This window comes from Schistocerca americana, chromosome 4, assembly GCF_021461395.2.
Source record: "Schistocerca americana isolate TAMUIC-IGC-003095 chromosome 4, iqSchAmer2.1, whole genome shotgun sequence".
Lineage (NCBI taxonomy): Eukaryota > Metazoa > Arthropoda > Insecta > Orthoptera > Acrididae > Schistocerca > Schistocerca americana.
In genome coordinates, this window is record NC_060122.1 from 26,513,195 (window position 1) to 26,530,814 (window position 17,620).

A 17,620-nucleotide genomic window follows, 5' to 3' on the forward strand; every position below is an offset into this window, starting at 1 on the left:
TGAGTTACTTCAAACGTGTCCCCCCCTCCCCCTCCACCCCCTCCCACCTCCTATAGAGCAATCTGATCGCCTGTGGCCCGTGATACTTCAAAGGACTGTGCTTTATTAAGCACATCTGTAAGTGTTGGATTCTCACATAGAGTTGCTGTTGCAATCTTTTCCCTAGCCGGGATTAGATGAATAACATGCACCACCTGCTGAGTGCAAGATTCATGATGGGTACTAGTGACAAATTTACAAAGGTTGCTCAACCTGTGTAATTCTGCAGCCCAGGCTTTGTAAAATTGGTTTGAGTGTTTCTGGCAATGGTAAAATTTCTACATGCATTGAAATGACATGTTTTCTGTCACAGTAACACGTAAAGAGAACTCGGACAACTGTCAGTTTTGTACCAACACTTTGTTTGAAGGGCTAGACAGCAACTGATTAATGTAAGAGCAGCAGCAGTGGCGTCTTTAAAACAGCTGTTCTGTTTTCTAATACACTCGAGCAAGTATACAGTAATTTGAAAGCAATTTTCATTGTTTGACCAGGTTAGTACTACATATTGTTGTATATGGAACAGAACAGAAATACATTAGTGGTGATAAAACAAATATAACCGTTCCACCTTGTTATGTTTCACATAGAAGGAACAATCGCATTTCTTTATTTTTGTAAATTTTTTGTGTTCCTGTTTCATGTGTTCTCCATCATTGGATCTGTAGGACAAAATGTACAGGTTGAAAATTATTGAGCTCTATGAAAAAAAAAGTAAATTAGTTAAAAACTATGGCGTGCACTCACTTTATTCAATGTGTAAACATCACTACAGATATTTAAAAACAAAGATGATGTGACTTACCATACGAAAGCGCTGGCAGGTCGATAGAAACACAGACAGACACATACATACACACAAAAACAGCTGTTCTGTTTCCTAATACACTCGAGCAAGTATACAGTAATTTACAGCGTTTACGTTTCCCTCTATTATACGAGGTGCGGCTAGAAAAAACCAGACTGATGCTGGAGAAACATTTATTTACATTTATTTACAATTATTTACAATTTCATGTTATCTCCTTCAATGTACTCTCCTCCTCGGTCTCTACACCGCTCCATGCGAATTTTCCACTGTTCATAGCAATGCTGCAGATCATTTTCGGTAAGTCCATACATTACTTCCGTCGCTTTTTCTTTTACTGCTTCAACAGTCTCAAATCTAGTTCCTTTCAAAGCTGACTTGACTTTAGGGAAAAGAAAAAAGTCACAGGGGGCCAAATCAGGTGAGTAGGGTGGATGATCTAAGGTGGGAATGTTGTGTTTTGCCAAAAACGTCTTCACTGACAACGCACTGTGAGCTGGGGCATTGTCTTGGTGAAGGATCCATGACTTTTTTCTTCACAAATCGTTCCGTTTTCTCCGTACTCGCTCACGTAGGGTAGCCAGGACGCTAATGTAGTAATGCTGATTCACTGTTTGTCCCTCTGGTACCCAATCAATGTGCACAATCCCTTTGATGTCAAAAAAAACAATCATCATTGCCTTGAATTTCGATTTTGACATTCGTGCTTTTTTTTGTCGTGGAGAACCAGGAGTTTTCCAATGCATCGATTGGCGTTTAGTTTCGGGATCGTATGTAAAAAACCACGATTCATTGCAAGTAATAACATTTTGTAAGAAGGTGGGATAACTTTCAATGTTTTCCAGGATGTCAGAACAAATCATTCTTCGGCGTTCCTTCTGTTCAATTGTGAGACACTTTAGAACCATTTTTGCACACACTTTGTTCATGTTGAAACTTTCATGAAGAATCTGCCTAACACTTTCCTTGTCAGCTCCTGTTAATTCAGACACTGCTCTGATTGTTAAACGGCGATCTTGTTGAACAAGTTTACTGATTTTTTTTTTTTTTTTTTTTTCAATATTTGCATCAGTTTTTGCTGACAATGGTCTGCCAGTGCGAGTGTCATCACTGGTGTCTTCTCGGCCATCTTTAAATCGTTTAAACCACTCAAACACTTATGTTCACGATAAACAATCATCGCCGTACACTTGTTGTAACATTACAAACGTTTCACTTGCAGATTTTCCTAGTTTGAAACAAAATTTGATGTTAACACGCTGTTCTTTCTGTACACTCAACATTTTCCGACGCACAGACAAAACGTCAACTACTTAAAACAGACGGCACGGGCAGACTGAGTGCAGGAGGCAGATGAAACTCGAGCAGTAGGCGGAGCGAGAGTCACATGACAGGCCACGCGACTTTCAGCCTTATTGCATTCGTTTTATTGTTTCACCAGTACTAGTCCGGTTTTCTTCTAGCCACACCTCGTATCACTACAGATATTGGTATTCATGTTATGACATATTAGATATACTTGCCATCATTGACAATGATGTGATGCAGACAAATAGTGAAATTCTGCATGACCTGCTGAAGTGCTGCTACATCAATGCTGTCGATCACCTGAATGGCTGTTTTCAGCTCGGCAATGGTTTTGGGGTTGTTGCTGTACACCATGTGTTTAATATAGCCCCACAAAAAGGAGTCGCATGGGTTCGGATCAGGAATATATGGCGACCAGTCAAGGCTCAAGCCAGCTGTGTCTGGGTACCCTAGAGCCAGAAAGCAGTCCCCACACTGCTCCTCCAAGCCATCACTTTGCTGCTTCGATAAGGGCGTGAATGAACCACATCTTGTCAAAATCAGGGTCGCGTTGGATAATGGGAATGAAATAATCTTCCAAAACCTTCATATACTGTTCAGTAGCCACTGTGCTATCAATGAATATCTCACAGGTTATTCCGTGACTGGACATTGCACACCACAGAGTCACCCATTGAGGATGAAGAGACTTCTCGACCATGAAATGTGGATTCTCAGTACCCCAAATGCGCCAGTTTTGCATATTGACTAACCCATCCAAATAAAAGTGGGTTTAGTTGCTAAACCAAAACCATATTCAGATTGAAGTCCTTTTCGTCAATTCTGTGGACAATAGTGTTGGTGAAACTCCACCATTGTTCATGGCCCAGGGACTTAATAGCTCATGGGCTTAAATTTTATATGGAAAGAGATGCGGGTGTTCAACTATTCGTCGCAATCCCCTTCGCTTGATTCCCACTTTCTGGGGCTGGTTTGAAACACAGTGCATGTCTTCTCAATGGTTTCAGGCATTTCACCATTCTTGGATGACAGGCATTGCTGACACTGTCATTGCAAGCACTACCCATTCTCTCAAACTTGCAAATCAAATTCTTGATTGTTAGCACTCTTGGGCCAGTTGTTTTCAGCTTGAACTCAGTCCCCAACTTCCTTTGAGCTGCAGTGTGGCTGTTATTGCTTACATAGTAGGTCTTCAAAAGCACTATATGCTCAGGCACACTTTACCATGACATTTTCATGTGCAAATGGCCAACAAGGCTCATGCGCATGGGCATATTAATTCCCATCCTGCCTGCAGCTAGCTGTGCAGTTTGAACGTCCTAATGCAAACCTTTCAGAAGTTATGATTTTTTTTCTTGTGGTTTAATAATTGTCACCTTGTAAATCTAAACTATGTAATGTGCCAATACAAATATAGAATATAGTAATGCTAACTGCCATTGTGATTTGCAGGCACGAACCCCTGCAAGCATCACCACTGCTCCCATATGTGTGCAATCACTCCTCAAGGTGCCAAGTGCCTGTGTGCAGACGGGCAGATTGTAGGTGAAAACATCCGCTGCAAGAATGAGGTAAAGTTTCTGCTGGGGACACTCTCCAAGCACAGTAGTCTGGAGTAGTGTCAAGCAGTCAGTAATGGGTGTGTGACAGCATGTTGGTAATAACTACAGCGCTGCAATAATATATCAGAGAACAAGACCTACTGGTCCACTATGTAGTCTAGCTCATATTGACGGTACTAGATACAGGTAAACACAACCACTGTTGGTTCCAGTGCATTGTCAGCCCTGGGACGTGTACTAGTCCCTCCAACTCTCGGAAACTATTTCTAGAGTACTTTCAGTTCTTGATATTGCCTGACACTACTGTGAATATTTAGCTTCTAAATATTTCCTATCCTGCTGGCACTAAAGAAATTTTTTAGCTGAAATGTGACATCGCTGAAAATTTGGAACGTTTGCAGGGTGCAAAGGCCTCGGAACCACGATTTGTCCTCCCAGGAATTGTGGGTGGTTTGAAAACCACTACGGTTGCTGACTGGCTGAGTGAAAAGTCTGATACCTCTGTGCTGATAGCACTTGTGATTGTGCTGTTGGTGGTGTGCCTGGCGGCTGTTGTGTGCTACATATACAAGAGGCAGCTGGTCACATTCAGGGACTTGGATTCAAGGTATGCAAAAATTGAGGAGCTTGCTAAATGTGGTTGAAAATTGTCTTAATGGTCTTTTCAATAAACAAATGGAAGATTTGTGACACACACACACACACACACACACACACACACACACACACACACACACATTAATTTTTAATATGGATTACATGAAAGCAGTTTTTTCTTTGGACATGCGCAAATGTTGGTCACACTAGATGCAGTGTGACTTTGTCCTGCTTTTGCAGTGTTCATATCTGCAAGATCTTAAGACCTTGGTGAAGATAACCATTGTAACAGATGTCTACAACTGGTTTTGCCGGTGGAGTGCAAATTTTCATTTTTTTCTTTTCAAGTTGTTAATTTTTATAATTGTCACTTTCTGCATGATTATTCTGTCTCTCAGGAGTACCATTTAGGGACTTTCTTTCCTCTGCGATCTTTTCTTTATTGCTACCAAGAGTGCTAAAGTCCACAAAGTGAAGAATTAATTTGAGTCAATTTTCTTGTTTTGAACAAAATTTTATGACACTCAATCTGTTGATCCAATGTCAACCATTGGATCAACAGATCGAGTGTTATAAAACTTTATTCAAAACAAGAAAATGTTCGGACAGTCAGTTGCCACATACTCATGCTGCTCCTTGCCACCTTGTTTTTGCGTTTGCAAGTGGTTCTATTCCTACACAAGTTGATGCTAAATAACTTTCTGATTTTCTTCCCATCCCATCCCATCACAACAGACATATTAGTGGCAATAAACCCTTTGAGCTTTCCCTTTTAATTTCACATATTTTATGTGATTCATTGTGATGGTGCCTATGGTTACAATTCCTATTTTCTGTATAGTCTCTAGCAATGGAATTGTAATAAAATATAGGTCAAAGTATGCAAAACATTCTGGGGCAATGTTTCACTAAGTCTCAACACAAATGCAGAACCTAGACCCCTACTTCAGTCTCATAGTGGAGTGTTGTCACTTGGTAAATCTGTCTATCATCATTCCTGAGGAAGACCCCACAACAATTTTTCAGTCCAACAGGCCTTGGTCTGTTCTTGACATACCGTTTCAGTGAACGACAATCCAAGAAGGCACCATTTGCTCATATGCAGAGTAAAAGTTGTGATTCCTTGGCAACTTTTGGCACTGAGTTCAGTGTCAATGACCAGTTACACTTTCCACAGCTTGTTTATATGCGCTCTCTCTGGAGTCGACTACGTGTCAACAAAATTAATGTTTTATCTGAGTCAGGGAAACCTGTCTCTACACAGGCACCCACTTAAAACTGATAGGGCCAGACCATTTTCCCAATACACAGGTAATCTAGGGTAAGGGATACAGCCCATTGCTAAGTTCATGTCAATAAACCTTAGTTCCACAACAGTGGTATTTATGGACGTCACTATCTTTCTTGCACTGTACATACATAGTATACAATGCACCTATGTCATAAAATTTGTCACTAAAGTAATCAACCAAATACTGCTGTGATGTACCAACCATTTGTGGATTCTGAAATTTAGAAGTAAATGTCCAGAATTAGTTTATTAAGGTTTAACCTTTAAGGTTTGATCTAAATGAATTCAAGCAGTCTATTATTTAGGCATGTTCTGACAGTGAATCTGTGACACTAATCTGAATTGAGAATGATGTGGTTTGAATGCAAACTTCTGATTGTGGAACAGAAGCATTCTGCTTCAAGTTGGAACAGATAATTTGTTGTACCTCCTGTTATCTTCACCCCTACAAGCACCAGAATCATCACTGTCATCCACAACACTGCACGATGATATACTTGGCTGAAAATTGTCGTCACTGGAGAGGTCGGTCACATCAGAATCCTCCAAAAATAAGTTAAATTATTTCTTCATCTGTTAACCTTAAAAGACGAAAGGATATTTTATTTGTATATAAAAATAAAAGCAGTACTATTAGCTCGTAAATCATAGGGCGAATATTTACTGTACCTCCTGCATGTGAAAGTCGGGTTAGCATCAAAGCTTGGCAACATTAATTCCTAAGATGCACAATCAGGCTACTCCAAATATAAACATTTACAAAATGTAACTGGCACTTCGTGCACTGTTTAGTCATGTTAAGAATGTTAAGTGAAACATTCTTAGTCTAAAGTAATGTAGCGTTACCTTAAATTAATGAAATGGAGGAACACACATTGTACTTACCTCGCAGCACAGACACATGGCTCTGTCTTCTCATCAAATTCTGAAGTTATCTGCTGCCCTATGTCAGTGCATTATGAAACCAGCAAGCTACCAAACACATGCCGGGTGCTCAATTATTGCAATACAGAGGGACAAATTTTAAATAAGACCTGCATGATCGTGCGGGCCAGGGTGCAAAAGGTTATGGACACATTAAACTTTTCAATATTTAGTTATTGAACCCAAACAAACATGATGCAAGTGAAGATAATTTATACCTCAGAGGAATTATTTAAAATTGTAAGAACTTGTTAATGATACTCTTATGCAGAACAACTTAAGCTTGAGGCATGATGCTTTCTTACTTAAAGTATGTTCACAGAATATTTTGCAAATAGTATCCACATACCACTGAATGTACCTGCAAAACTATATCATTGGGTTGTCACTTTTTGTTTACAAATTTTGGTGTTTGCTATTTCATTAGTATTGTGTTTTATTCATCTCCGTGATGTACATTTGCAATCCATTTGGTTTGCGTACAGGAGACATGTCAAAAATTTATAAAACAATTACAATTATTTTTGCATTAATAAATAATAGCACTATAATAAATAACATCACTATAAGGATAACACATTGTACCCAGCTCAAATTTCCAGTTTGACCTGCATGAATTCATCCACTGAGTAATGACACTTCAGTGTCAGTACCTCATATAGTCGTCTTTTAAGTGAACCTAAATTCATCTGCATCAACTTGTTCCCTTTTAATTTATTACAAATTTTCATTCCCATGTTTTGAGGTCCCTGGGCATATAGTCTGAGGCGCTGAGAGGGGAGCATAAAATTTTCTTTGTTTCTAGTATTGTGTGAATGGACAAAATGGTTTCCCTCAAATAATTCATGTCTGGTATACAAAAATATAATAATCTTTGTTTGTGTGTCTATCAACATACCAACACTTTCATTTGGTAAGTTACATCATCTTTGTTTTTATATAATAGAAAGAAACATTCCACATGGGAAAAATATATTAAAAACTATATATATTTACCAAACGAAATTGCTGGCAGGTCGATAGACACACAAACACACACACAAAATTCAAGCTTTCGCAACAAACGGTTGCTTCATCAGGAAAGAGGGAAGGAGAGTGAAGGACGAAAGGATGTGGGTTTTAAGGGAGAGGGTAAGGAGTCATTCCAATGCTGGGAGCGGAAAGACTTACCTTAGGGGGAAAAAAGGACAGGTATACACTCACACACACATCCATCCACACATACACAGACACAAGCAGACACTTGTAAAGGCAAAGAGTTTGGGCAGAGATGTCAGTCGAGGCGGGAGTACAGAGCCAAAGATGTTGTGGAAAGACAGGTGAGGTATGAGTGGCGGCAAATTGAAATTAGCGGAGATCGAGGCCTGGCGGATAATGAGAAGAGAGGATATACTGAAGGGCAAGTTCCCATCTCTGGAGTTCAGTATATCCTTCAGTATATCCTCTCTTCTCGTTATCCGCCAGGCCTCAATCTCCGCTAATTTTAATTTGCCGCCGCTCATACCTCACCTGTCTTTCCACAACATCTTTGGCTCTGTACTCCCGCCTTGACTGACACCTCTGCCCAAACTCTTTGCCTTTACAATTGTCTGCTTGTGTTTGTGTATGTGTGGATGGATATGTGTGAGAGTGTATACCTGTCCCTTTTTCCCCCTAAGGTAAGTCTTTCCGCTCCCAGGATTGGAATGACTCCTTACCCTCTCCCTTAAAACCCACATCCTTTTGTCTTCCCCTCTCCTTCCCTCTTTCCTGATGAAGCAACAGTTTGTTGCGAAAGCTTGAATTTTGTGTGTTTGTGTTTCTACCTGCCAGCACTTTCATTTGGTAAGTCACATCATCTTTGTTTTTAGATATATTTTTCCCACGTGGAATGTTTCCCTAGTTTTCTAAATAATGGTCGACATGATTCTTTGTGATTTGCAGTGCACATATTTCATATGATTTTTTCTGTATTTTTAGTATCTGCACTATGTTCGTCGAGTTACCCCAATAAACAATACCATACCTAATAATGGATTCGAAGTAGCTTGTATATGCTACTTTTCGTGTGTCCATGTCAGTTGCAGTTGACAATATTTGCACTGCAAATGCAAAGCTGCCCAGTTCGTTTGCCAGGTATTCAATGTGTGCCTGCCAGCTCAAATTTATATTATATTTAAACGCAAGAATTTGATTGAGTCAACTTATTCTATACCTTGGTTGTTGTGTACAATCTTAATCTGCTCACATTTTGACTGTTTGGTTTTGAACTGCATCATGTGAGTCTTAGATATGTTTATATTCAGCCCATTTAGCTGAAACCAAGTTTCTAAGGTACTGATGGTACTGATCACAGATTTGGGAATTTTTTCTGAGTCCTGATCTTCAACTAAGACAGAAGTATCATCTGCGAACAGAACTGATGGGGAGATGATATTTAATGGTAAGTCATTAACATAAAAGAGAAATAGGACTGGGCCTAATATGGAGCCTGTGGAACACCCCGAGATATTTTTTTCCAATCAGAAAAATATTATGTGCCATTTGAAGAAATGCTAACTCTTTGCTTTCTGTTGGGTAAGTGGGAGTTCAGCCATTTTAGGGCACTGTGGCCAATGCCATACTTTTCAAGTTCGTGAACAAGTAATGCATGGTTTACGGAATCAAAGGCTTTTGTGAGCTCGCAGAAAATTCCTGCCACCTTATTTCTCTTGTCTAATGATGTGCTTATTTTCTCAATGAAACTGTTTACTGCATCAATGGTGTTTGTACCCTGCTGAAAACCAAATTGATTGTTTAGAATAACAGAATATTTTGCAATGAAGTTTCGGATTTGTGCAACAGCAAGTTTTTCAAATATTTTAGATAGGACTGGGAGAATAGAGGTACGACAACAATTTCACATGATCTCTCTTGATCCCTTCTTGAAGAGTGGTTTGACCTCAGCACATTTCAGTGCCTCTGGGAAACAGCCCTCTTCGAAACATTGATTTATTATCTGAGCTTGTGGGTTTGCAATTCTGTTGTGTACCACTTTAATAACTTTGGTGGGTATTCCATCCCAACCTGCAGATTTTTTTGTTTCTTAAAGTTAGAATAGCATTTTCTACATCCTCCACAGAAACTTTTGCGAATTTTGTAAAGTTTTCAGAGTTTTCGCCTAGGCCAAAGGGATTTACTTTGTTGTGATAATCTGTTACATCAACATCAGACTTTGATACATTTATAAAGAATTCATTAAAGTGCCCTGGTATTTGAGCTGGATTTACAATAGTATTTCCTTCAATGTCAACTTTTGAAATTTCTTGGTTACAGGCTTTAACATCTAACTCAGATTTAATGACAGACCACATAGCCTTTGTCTTATTTTTATGATTTAAAATTAGCCTGTTATTTACTGGTTGTTTTGTTGCCTTGACAACTCTTTTAAATATGGTTTTATAGAGTCTGACATATTTAATGAAATCAATATCTTTATTATATTTTAGTTCTCTGTGCAGCTGCGTTTTCCTTACACTGGAAATTTTTATGCCCTGGGTAATCCACTTTACTGTATTTGTTATTTTACTGCTGCAGAGTCTAGGTGGAGATGTTTCATTAAAGTCTCCAAGAAAACTGTTTAGGAATTTCTCAAAGTTTTCATCACTTGAGTTACAATAATCAAAAGGTCATGTTTTATCTCTTAGCTTCTCACTAAATGTTAGCAAGTTTTCTTTGCTAAAGTTCCTGCTCATATGGGTTCTCATACGTGAAATGTTCCTGTGTGTCTGTGGCAGCTCAATGAACAATGCACAATGATCTGAAATACCTAGATCTAGACAAAATTTATACACATCTTCATATACATAATTAGTTAGAACATTGTCAATGCATGTTGCTGATTTCCCATTGTCTCTGGTAGATTCAAACAAATTCAATTTGAAACCATATTTCTTTACTGAATCAGTGAAACTTGACGCATGGCTACTATCACATGTGATATCAATATTAAAATCAGCAGCTATTACAACTTTTTTCTTTTTTCCTCTGCAAAGGTCTTCTAGCATAATCTGAAGCTTAGATAAGAATAGTTGTCTTGTTGACGTCCCAGGAATTCTGTATATTGAGATTATTATAACATTTGCTAGTGAGTCCACTATTTCTACACAACAGCTCTTGAACACACATTCTTCATTTAAATAATTAAAACAGTTTCTGGACTCATAATTTATATCACTATGTAGAAGTATACATGAGCCTCCACATGACTTGTTTCTTCTGCAAAAGCGACTTGTTAATCCGAAGTTCCCTATTTTGTTTAGAATTTTAATTGTGTCTTCAGTAAACCAGTGCTCATTTAAACAAACAACTTTAATATTTGCACATTCTGACAGGATGATTTCCAATTCATCTTTTTTGGAGCTTTTATTGTTAGAAGAACCAATGTTTAAGCCATTTATATTCCAGTGGATAACATACCTACTTCGACTATCACTAGCACATTTCCTGCCAGATAATGGTTTGGTTCTGTCTTCCTTAATGGTACACAAGTTTTTTCACCCCCATCACCACTTATAAGTTTCCCTTATTTTTTATGATCTGGCAAATATCTACAAACATCTTACTGAATATTTTTGAGCCCATCCTATTCAGATGTAGACAATCTTTCGAAAGACACTTTGCACTTAGAAATTTGTTGGGATCAATGAAAAGACTCCTAGTTTATTGCACTGTTCTTTAAAATTGCTGTTTATTCTCTGCACATAGCTGTCACTCGCAGATCTTCTGTACGCAATGCCACTTATTATTATTCTGGAATTCGGGTAGAGTCTTCTGGCCAGTCAGATGAGGTTTCTTGTGTGGTTTACAATTTCTTCCTCACTGTTGTTTCGAAGTGAATTTGTTCCCACATGGATAAAAACACCTTTTGGACTTCTGCTATGCTTATCTGCTGCGTTCTCTCTTGAGTTTAAGACGTTGTTTAGGTGTGTATGCAATTGATGCATCCTGATTCCAGGTCAAACGTGTGTTTCGGGGTTTGGTACAACTATGTTCCTCAACAATGAGTTACCTACAATAAAGAATTCACTTTCTGTCTTATTATAATGCTTCTTTCTGTCTTATTATAATGCTTCTTTCTGTCTTATTATAATGCTCCTCTCTGTCTTATTATAATGCTCCTCTCTGTCTTATTATAATGCTCCTCTCTGTCTCATTATAATGCTCCTCTCTGTCTCATTATAATGCTCCTCTCTGTCTCATTATAATGCTCCTCTCTGTCTCATTATAATGCTCCTCTCTGTCTCATTATAATGCTCCTCTCTGTCTCATTATAATGCTCCTCTCTGTCTCATTATAATGCTCCTCTCTGTCTCATTATAATGCTCCTCTCTGTCTCATTATAATGCTCCTCTCTGTCTCATTATAATGCTCCTCTCTGTCTCATTATAATGCTCCTCTCTGTCTCATTATAATGCTCCTCTCTGTCTCATTATAATGCTCCTCTCTGTCTCATTATAATGCTCCTCTCTGTCTCATTATAATGCTCCTCTCTGTCTCATTATAATGCTCCTCTCTGTCTCATTATAATGCTCCTCTCTGTCTCATTATAATGCTCCTCTCTGTCTCATTATAATGCTCCTCTCTGTCTCATTATAATGCTCCTCTCTGTCTCATTATAATGCTCCTCTCTGTCTCATTATAATGCTCCTCTCTGTCTCATTATAATGCTCCTCTCTGTCTCATTATAATGCTCCTCTCTCTCTCATTATAATGCTCCTCTCTGTCTCATTATAATGCTCCTCTCTCTCTCATTATAATGCTCCTCTCTCTCTCATTATAATGCTCCTCTCTGTCTCATTATAATGCTCCTCTCTGTCTCATTATAATGCTCCTCTCTGTCTCATTATAATGCTCCTCTCTGTCTCATTATAATGCTCCTCTCTGTCTCATTATAATGCTCCTCTCTGTGTCATTATAATGCTCCTCTCTGTGTCATTATAATGCTCCTCTCTGTCTCATTATAATGCTCCTCTCTGTCTCATTATAATGCTCCTCTCTGTCTCATTATAATGCTCCTCTCTGTCTCATTATAATGCTCCTCTCTGTCTCATTATAATGCTCCTCTCTGTCTCATTATAATGCTCCTCTCTGTCTCATTATAATGCTCCTCTCTGTCTCATTATAATGCTCCTCTCTGTCTCATTATAATGCTCCTCTCTGTCTCATTATAATGCTCCTCTCTGTCTCATTATAATGCTCCTCTCTGTCTCATTATAATGCTCCTCTCTGTCTCATTATAATGCTCCTCTCTGTCTCATTATAATGCTCCTCTCTGTCTCATTATAATGCTCCTCTCTGTCTCATTATAATGCTCCTCTCTGTCTCATTATAATGCTCCTCTCTGTCTCATTATAATGCTCCTCTCTGTCTCATTATAATGCTCCTCTCTGTCTCATTATAATGCTCCTCTCTGTGTCATTATAATGCTCCTCTCTGTGTCATTATAATGCTCCTCTCTGTGTCATTATAATGCTCCTCTCTGTCTCATTATAATGCTCCTCTCTGTCTCATTATAATGCTCCTCTCTGTCTCATTATAATGCTCCTCTCTGTCTCATTATAATGCTCCTCTCTGTCTCATTATAATGCTCCTCTCTGTCTCATTATAATGCTCCTCTCTGTCTCATTATAATGCTCCTCTCTGTCTCATTATAATGCTCCTCTCTGTCTCATTATAATGCTCCTCTCTGTCTCATTATAATGCTCCTCTCTGTCTCATTATAATGCTCCTCTCTGTCTCATTATAATGCTCCTCTCTGTCTCATTATAATGCTCCTCTCTGTCTCATTATAATGCTCCTCTCTGTCTCATTATAATGCTCCTCTCTGTCTCATTATAATGCTCCTCTCTGTCTCATTATAATGCTCCTCTCTGTCTCATTATAATGCTCCTCTCTGTCTCATTATAATGCTCCTCTCTGTCTCATTATAATGATCCTCTCTGTCTCATTATAATGCTCCTCTCTGTCTCATTATAATGCTCCTCTCTGTCTCATTATAATGCTCCTCTCTCTCTCATTATAATGCTCCTCTCTGTCTCATTATAATGCTCCTCTCTCTCTCATTATAATGCTCCTCTCTCTCTCATTATAATGCTCCTCTCTGTCTCATTATAATGCTCCTCTCTGTCTCATTATAATGCTCCTCTCTGTCTCATTATAATGCTCCTCTCTGTCTCATTATAATGCTCCTCTCTGTGTCATTATAATGCTCCTCTCTGTGTCATTATAATGCTCCTCTCTGTGTCATTATAATGCTCCTCTCTGTCTCATTATAATGCTCCTCTCTGTCTCATTATAATGCTCCTCTCTGTCTCATTATAATGCTCCTCTCTGTCTCATTATAATGCTCCTCTCTGTCTCATTATAATGCTCCTCTCTGTCTCATTATAATGCTCCTCTCTGTCTCATTATAATGCTCCTCTCTGTCTCATTATAATGCTCCTCTCTGTCTCATTATAATGCTCCTCTCTGTCTCATTATAATGCTCCTCTCTGTCTCATTATAATGCTCCTCTCTGTCTCATTATAATGCTCCTCTCTGTCTCATTATAATGCTCCTCTCTGTCTCATTATAATGCTCCTCTCTGTCTCATTATAATGCTCCTCTCTGTCTCATTATAATGCTCCTCTCTGTCTCATTATAATGCTCCTCTCTGTCTCATTATAATGCTCCTCTCTGTCTCATTATAATGCTCCTCTCTGTCTCATTATAATGCTCCTCTCTGTCTCATTATAATGCTCCTCTCTGTCTCATTATAATGCTCCTCTCTGTCTCATTATAATGCTCCTCTCTGTCTCATTATAATGCTCCTCTCTGTCTCATTATAATGCTCCTCTCTGTCTCATTATAATGCTCCTCTCTGTCTCATTATAATGCTCCTCTCTGTCTCATTATAATGCTCCTCTCTGTCTCATTATAATGTACATTAAACTGGTCCACTTATATTTGTTTGGTTCTTAAGTTTCTTTTTCTTTTGCAATGGCGGCAGAATTTTTTCGTTGTTTGTCAGTTGTATCACTCCGCGTATTTGCCGAAGTAGGTCCATCTAATACTGAAGTTTTTTCACATGCACAACACTTTTCATGTTTCAATGCAATATTTCCTTTCTTTAGTAACGTCAGTTCTGCTTTCAGAGCATCAATGTCACTTTGAAGTAGATGAATAATTTCGTCCTTAAAACTTAGTGCGGATGTTAGTGGCGCATTTTCATCACTAGTGTAGTCGAGGCATGTCCACTGAATATCGTCATTTATAAATTTCAGACACACGTTTGCGCACTTCTCGTGTAACCAAAAGTTGCACTTAATGCATCGAATTCCTTTGACTACACGTTTTTACACTTTCTGCACGAAGAACCATTTAATTTCAACTGATTTTGGAGCATCCTATCACCACACAATCCTACCGGCGCCATATTTGAAGGAGCATGAGTACTTGGGTAAATATGAAACTAACAAAAGCAAATTAATTAGGACTGTTATAAACCATAAAGTGTAAAATATTTTAACGCATTAACTCATTTGTAATCAGACATTTGAAACTGACTTGTACATGGGAGTCTGATTCTTTAAAGAATATAACTTGAACAGTAAGGATCTAAGAGCTGACTGTGGGACACCATACTGTCATTGATGATCATTATTTTAATAAATAATACTAGCCTATCTATGTTCAGGGTGTATACAACCCGGGGCAACCGGGAGATCCAGGAAAAACCTGATAATTTTTTCATCCAGGAGAACACTGGGAAGAACCCGGGAATTTTTTAGGATTCTGGGAATTTGTCATGTTTTCTCTTTTGTTTTCCTTCAGTTAAGTTTTTATAATTTTGACTGGTAAGAACCGATACTCTGCCAAAGGATATTACTATATCCCGGTACTACAGAATAATACTTCAACAATAAAACATAAACAAAAGGAAAAACAAAAATAACTTAAATTGCAAAGGAAAGGCGCCATATACGACACACACACAGTGCTCATGCAAGCGTCTGCCAACAGCAAAATGTATCAAAGGCTCTAGGAAGTATATGCAGTGCTTAATAACAACAAATTGCCCCTGATGAGTGTGCAATCACAACTGTTTACATTAAATTCATTTTAGCAGTTACGAGTGGGCTCGTGCATATGCGCAGTTGAGTCGCGTTCCAGTAGTAGATTCTCCTGCTTCTGATTACAGGAATATGGTTGTTTGCTGTGCAATCAGTTGCAGCAGGTAGCTAGATGCTACCGGGAAAAGGTGGCGCCAAATTCGTATTCTTGAGGAAAAAAAGACTTGTCACAAAGCGCCTAGCATCCAGCGCACGTTGGTATATCGATTATTCATATAATTTTGAAATGCATCCTTGTTGGTTTTTGAACATTTTGAGCATAGTGTATGTGATGTCTTTGTCAGGAGAATCCTCGTCGCATCTAGAAATAAACTTTCTGCAGACAAAAGGGAATGAGACTACATGAGCTGAGTGGAGTAAAGGCGAACAGATGAATGCCAATCTCTGTCTGCTTATGTGGTTGACTGGGTTTGCGAACGATCAGCGTTATTTTAATTATTAGTGAAATCCAGAGATTCAGACTGACTTGTACATAAAATGACTAACAGGAATAACAGGTGGGAAAGATTACGTATTATCTTTTCAGTGTATCCAAGAAAGTGAAATTTTGACAGATAATTTTTGGCCAAATCGCTACACTAGTAAGGACTAGTTGTACAGTCCCAGGCTACCAGCCGCTTAAGTTCTATTCTGGAAGTAACGCGGAAAATGTGTTGTGGGAGCATGTAACAATGCCTAACCGGAGAATAATTGCGGGATTACTAAACCTGTGATTTTGGCAGGGTTAGTGAAGTTAATCAACAAATTAATTTTGACAATGGCATGAATAGCTACAGAATTATTGATGACAAGAGTGTTTGTTAGAACGAGGAATGAGAAGAAACGGTGACATCACACAAATTATGGAAGAATAAGACGATTCCAAATTTATATAAAAATTTCGTAATACTATTTTTTGATCTCGTGCTTGAGAAACTGATGCATAAGAATGAAATGTGAAACTATTTCTTAACATAAATCTTTTTGCTTGTAGTAGGCCTAATAGGCATTTGATATTGGTACTTCATAAAATGTATTCTGTCATGTTATAAAAATGACCATTTGTGCCAAAACAGTCTCGTTTATTTGGTGTGTGTTACAAAATTGCTGTAATATTAGAAAGGCCTATTTTGTTCTTTCTAGCAGAAAGTGACAAAATAGACGTAATCAGATTGAGAAACCACACCAGTGTTGGGTCTTATTTGTATTAACAGCTTTTTCAGTATTACATAACGATATTTTTATTTTTCATGTGGCAAGGCTTTTGACGAACTATGATCAGGTAATAGATCCTTTCCCAAAAAGGAAAGAACGACCTGTAAAGCTGTAGCAAGATTAGAGAGGAAAAAATGCTAGGAGCTAATGTGTACTTACTTTCTTGCTTGTTTCTTGTCTTTACTGGTTTTATGTACCCTATATTTAATTTTATGTCACACAAAACTGCAAGATTTTTTTTTAAGAGAGGCAGGCTGCCAAACCAGCCAACTGGGAGCAGGAGAGGCACCACAGGACATTCCAGTGTCCACTGTCCTGAATATAGTTTGAGGGTATTCATTACAAAATTTACACGTTCCAATTCCACAGAGCGAAACATAGTGACGTGCTATAGAAGAATGCTGTATCAAGAGGCTTGCCAATGCACTTTAGCACACTTAAGACAAAATAACATGTCTTACAATTCCTCGAACACACATGTTTTATGTTTCAGACTTTTTAGAAATATGTGAGCTGCAAGATGAACATACTTTTGGAAATTCATTATTATTATTATTTCTATTTTTCTCAGACCTTAGGTCTGGTTAAAAATGGAAAGTGACGCAGACCTTCATCAAGCGTGACTTTCTTTTAACTGTACGGTATATGTTACATTGTATTTAGGAACTTTCGGGTTATTGAACACGTATCAATAATTACGGATTTCTGTAGTTGTATATATACGTTTGGATGTAGCTGTAGCTGTATTGCATTGATGTACTGGTGG

The 17,620-nt window shown here is 38.3% G+C and overlaps 1 protein-coding gene across 1 annotated transcript in view; it reads left to right on the forward strand.

The window, feature by feature from the left end:
* The window catches only part of LOC124612899 (vitellogenin receptor-like), a 232,698-nt gene that overhangs the window by 200,837 nt on the left and 14,241 nt on the right, over positions 1-17,620 (forward strand). The window contains exons 32-33 of the mRNA XM_047141363.1: positions 3,608-3,726; positions 4,119-4,324. Coding sequence (XP_046997319.1) covers positions 3,608-3,726; positions 4,119-4,324 — 325 coding nt within the window. The remainder of the gene's footprint in view (positions 1-3,607; positions 3,727-4,118; positions 4,325-17,620) is intronic.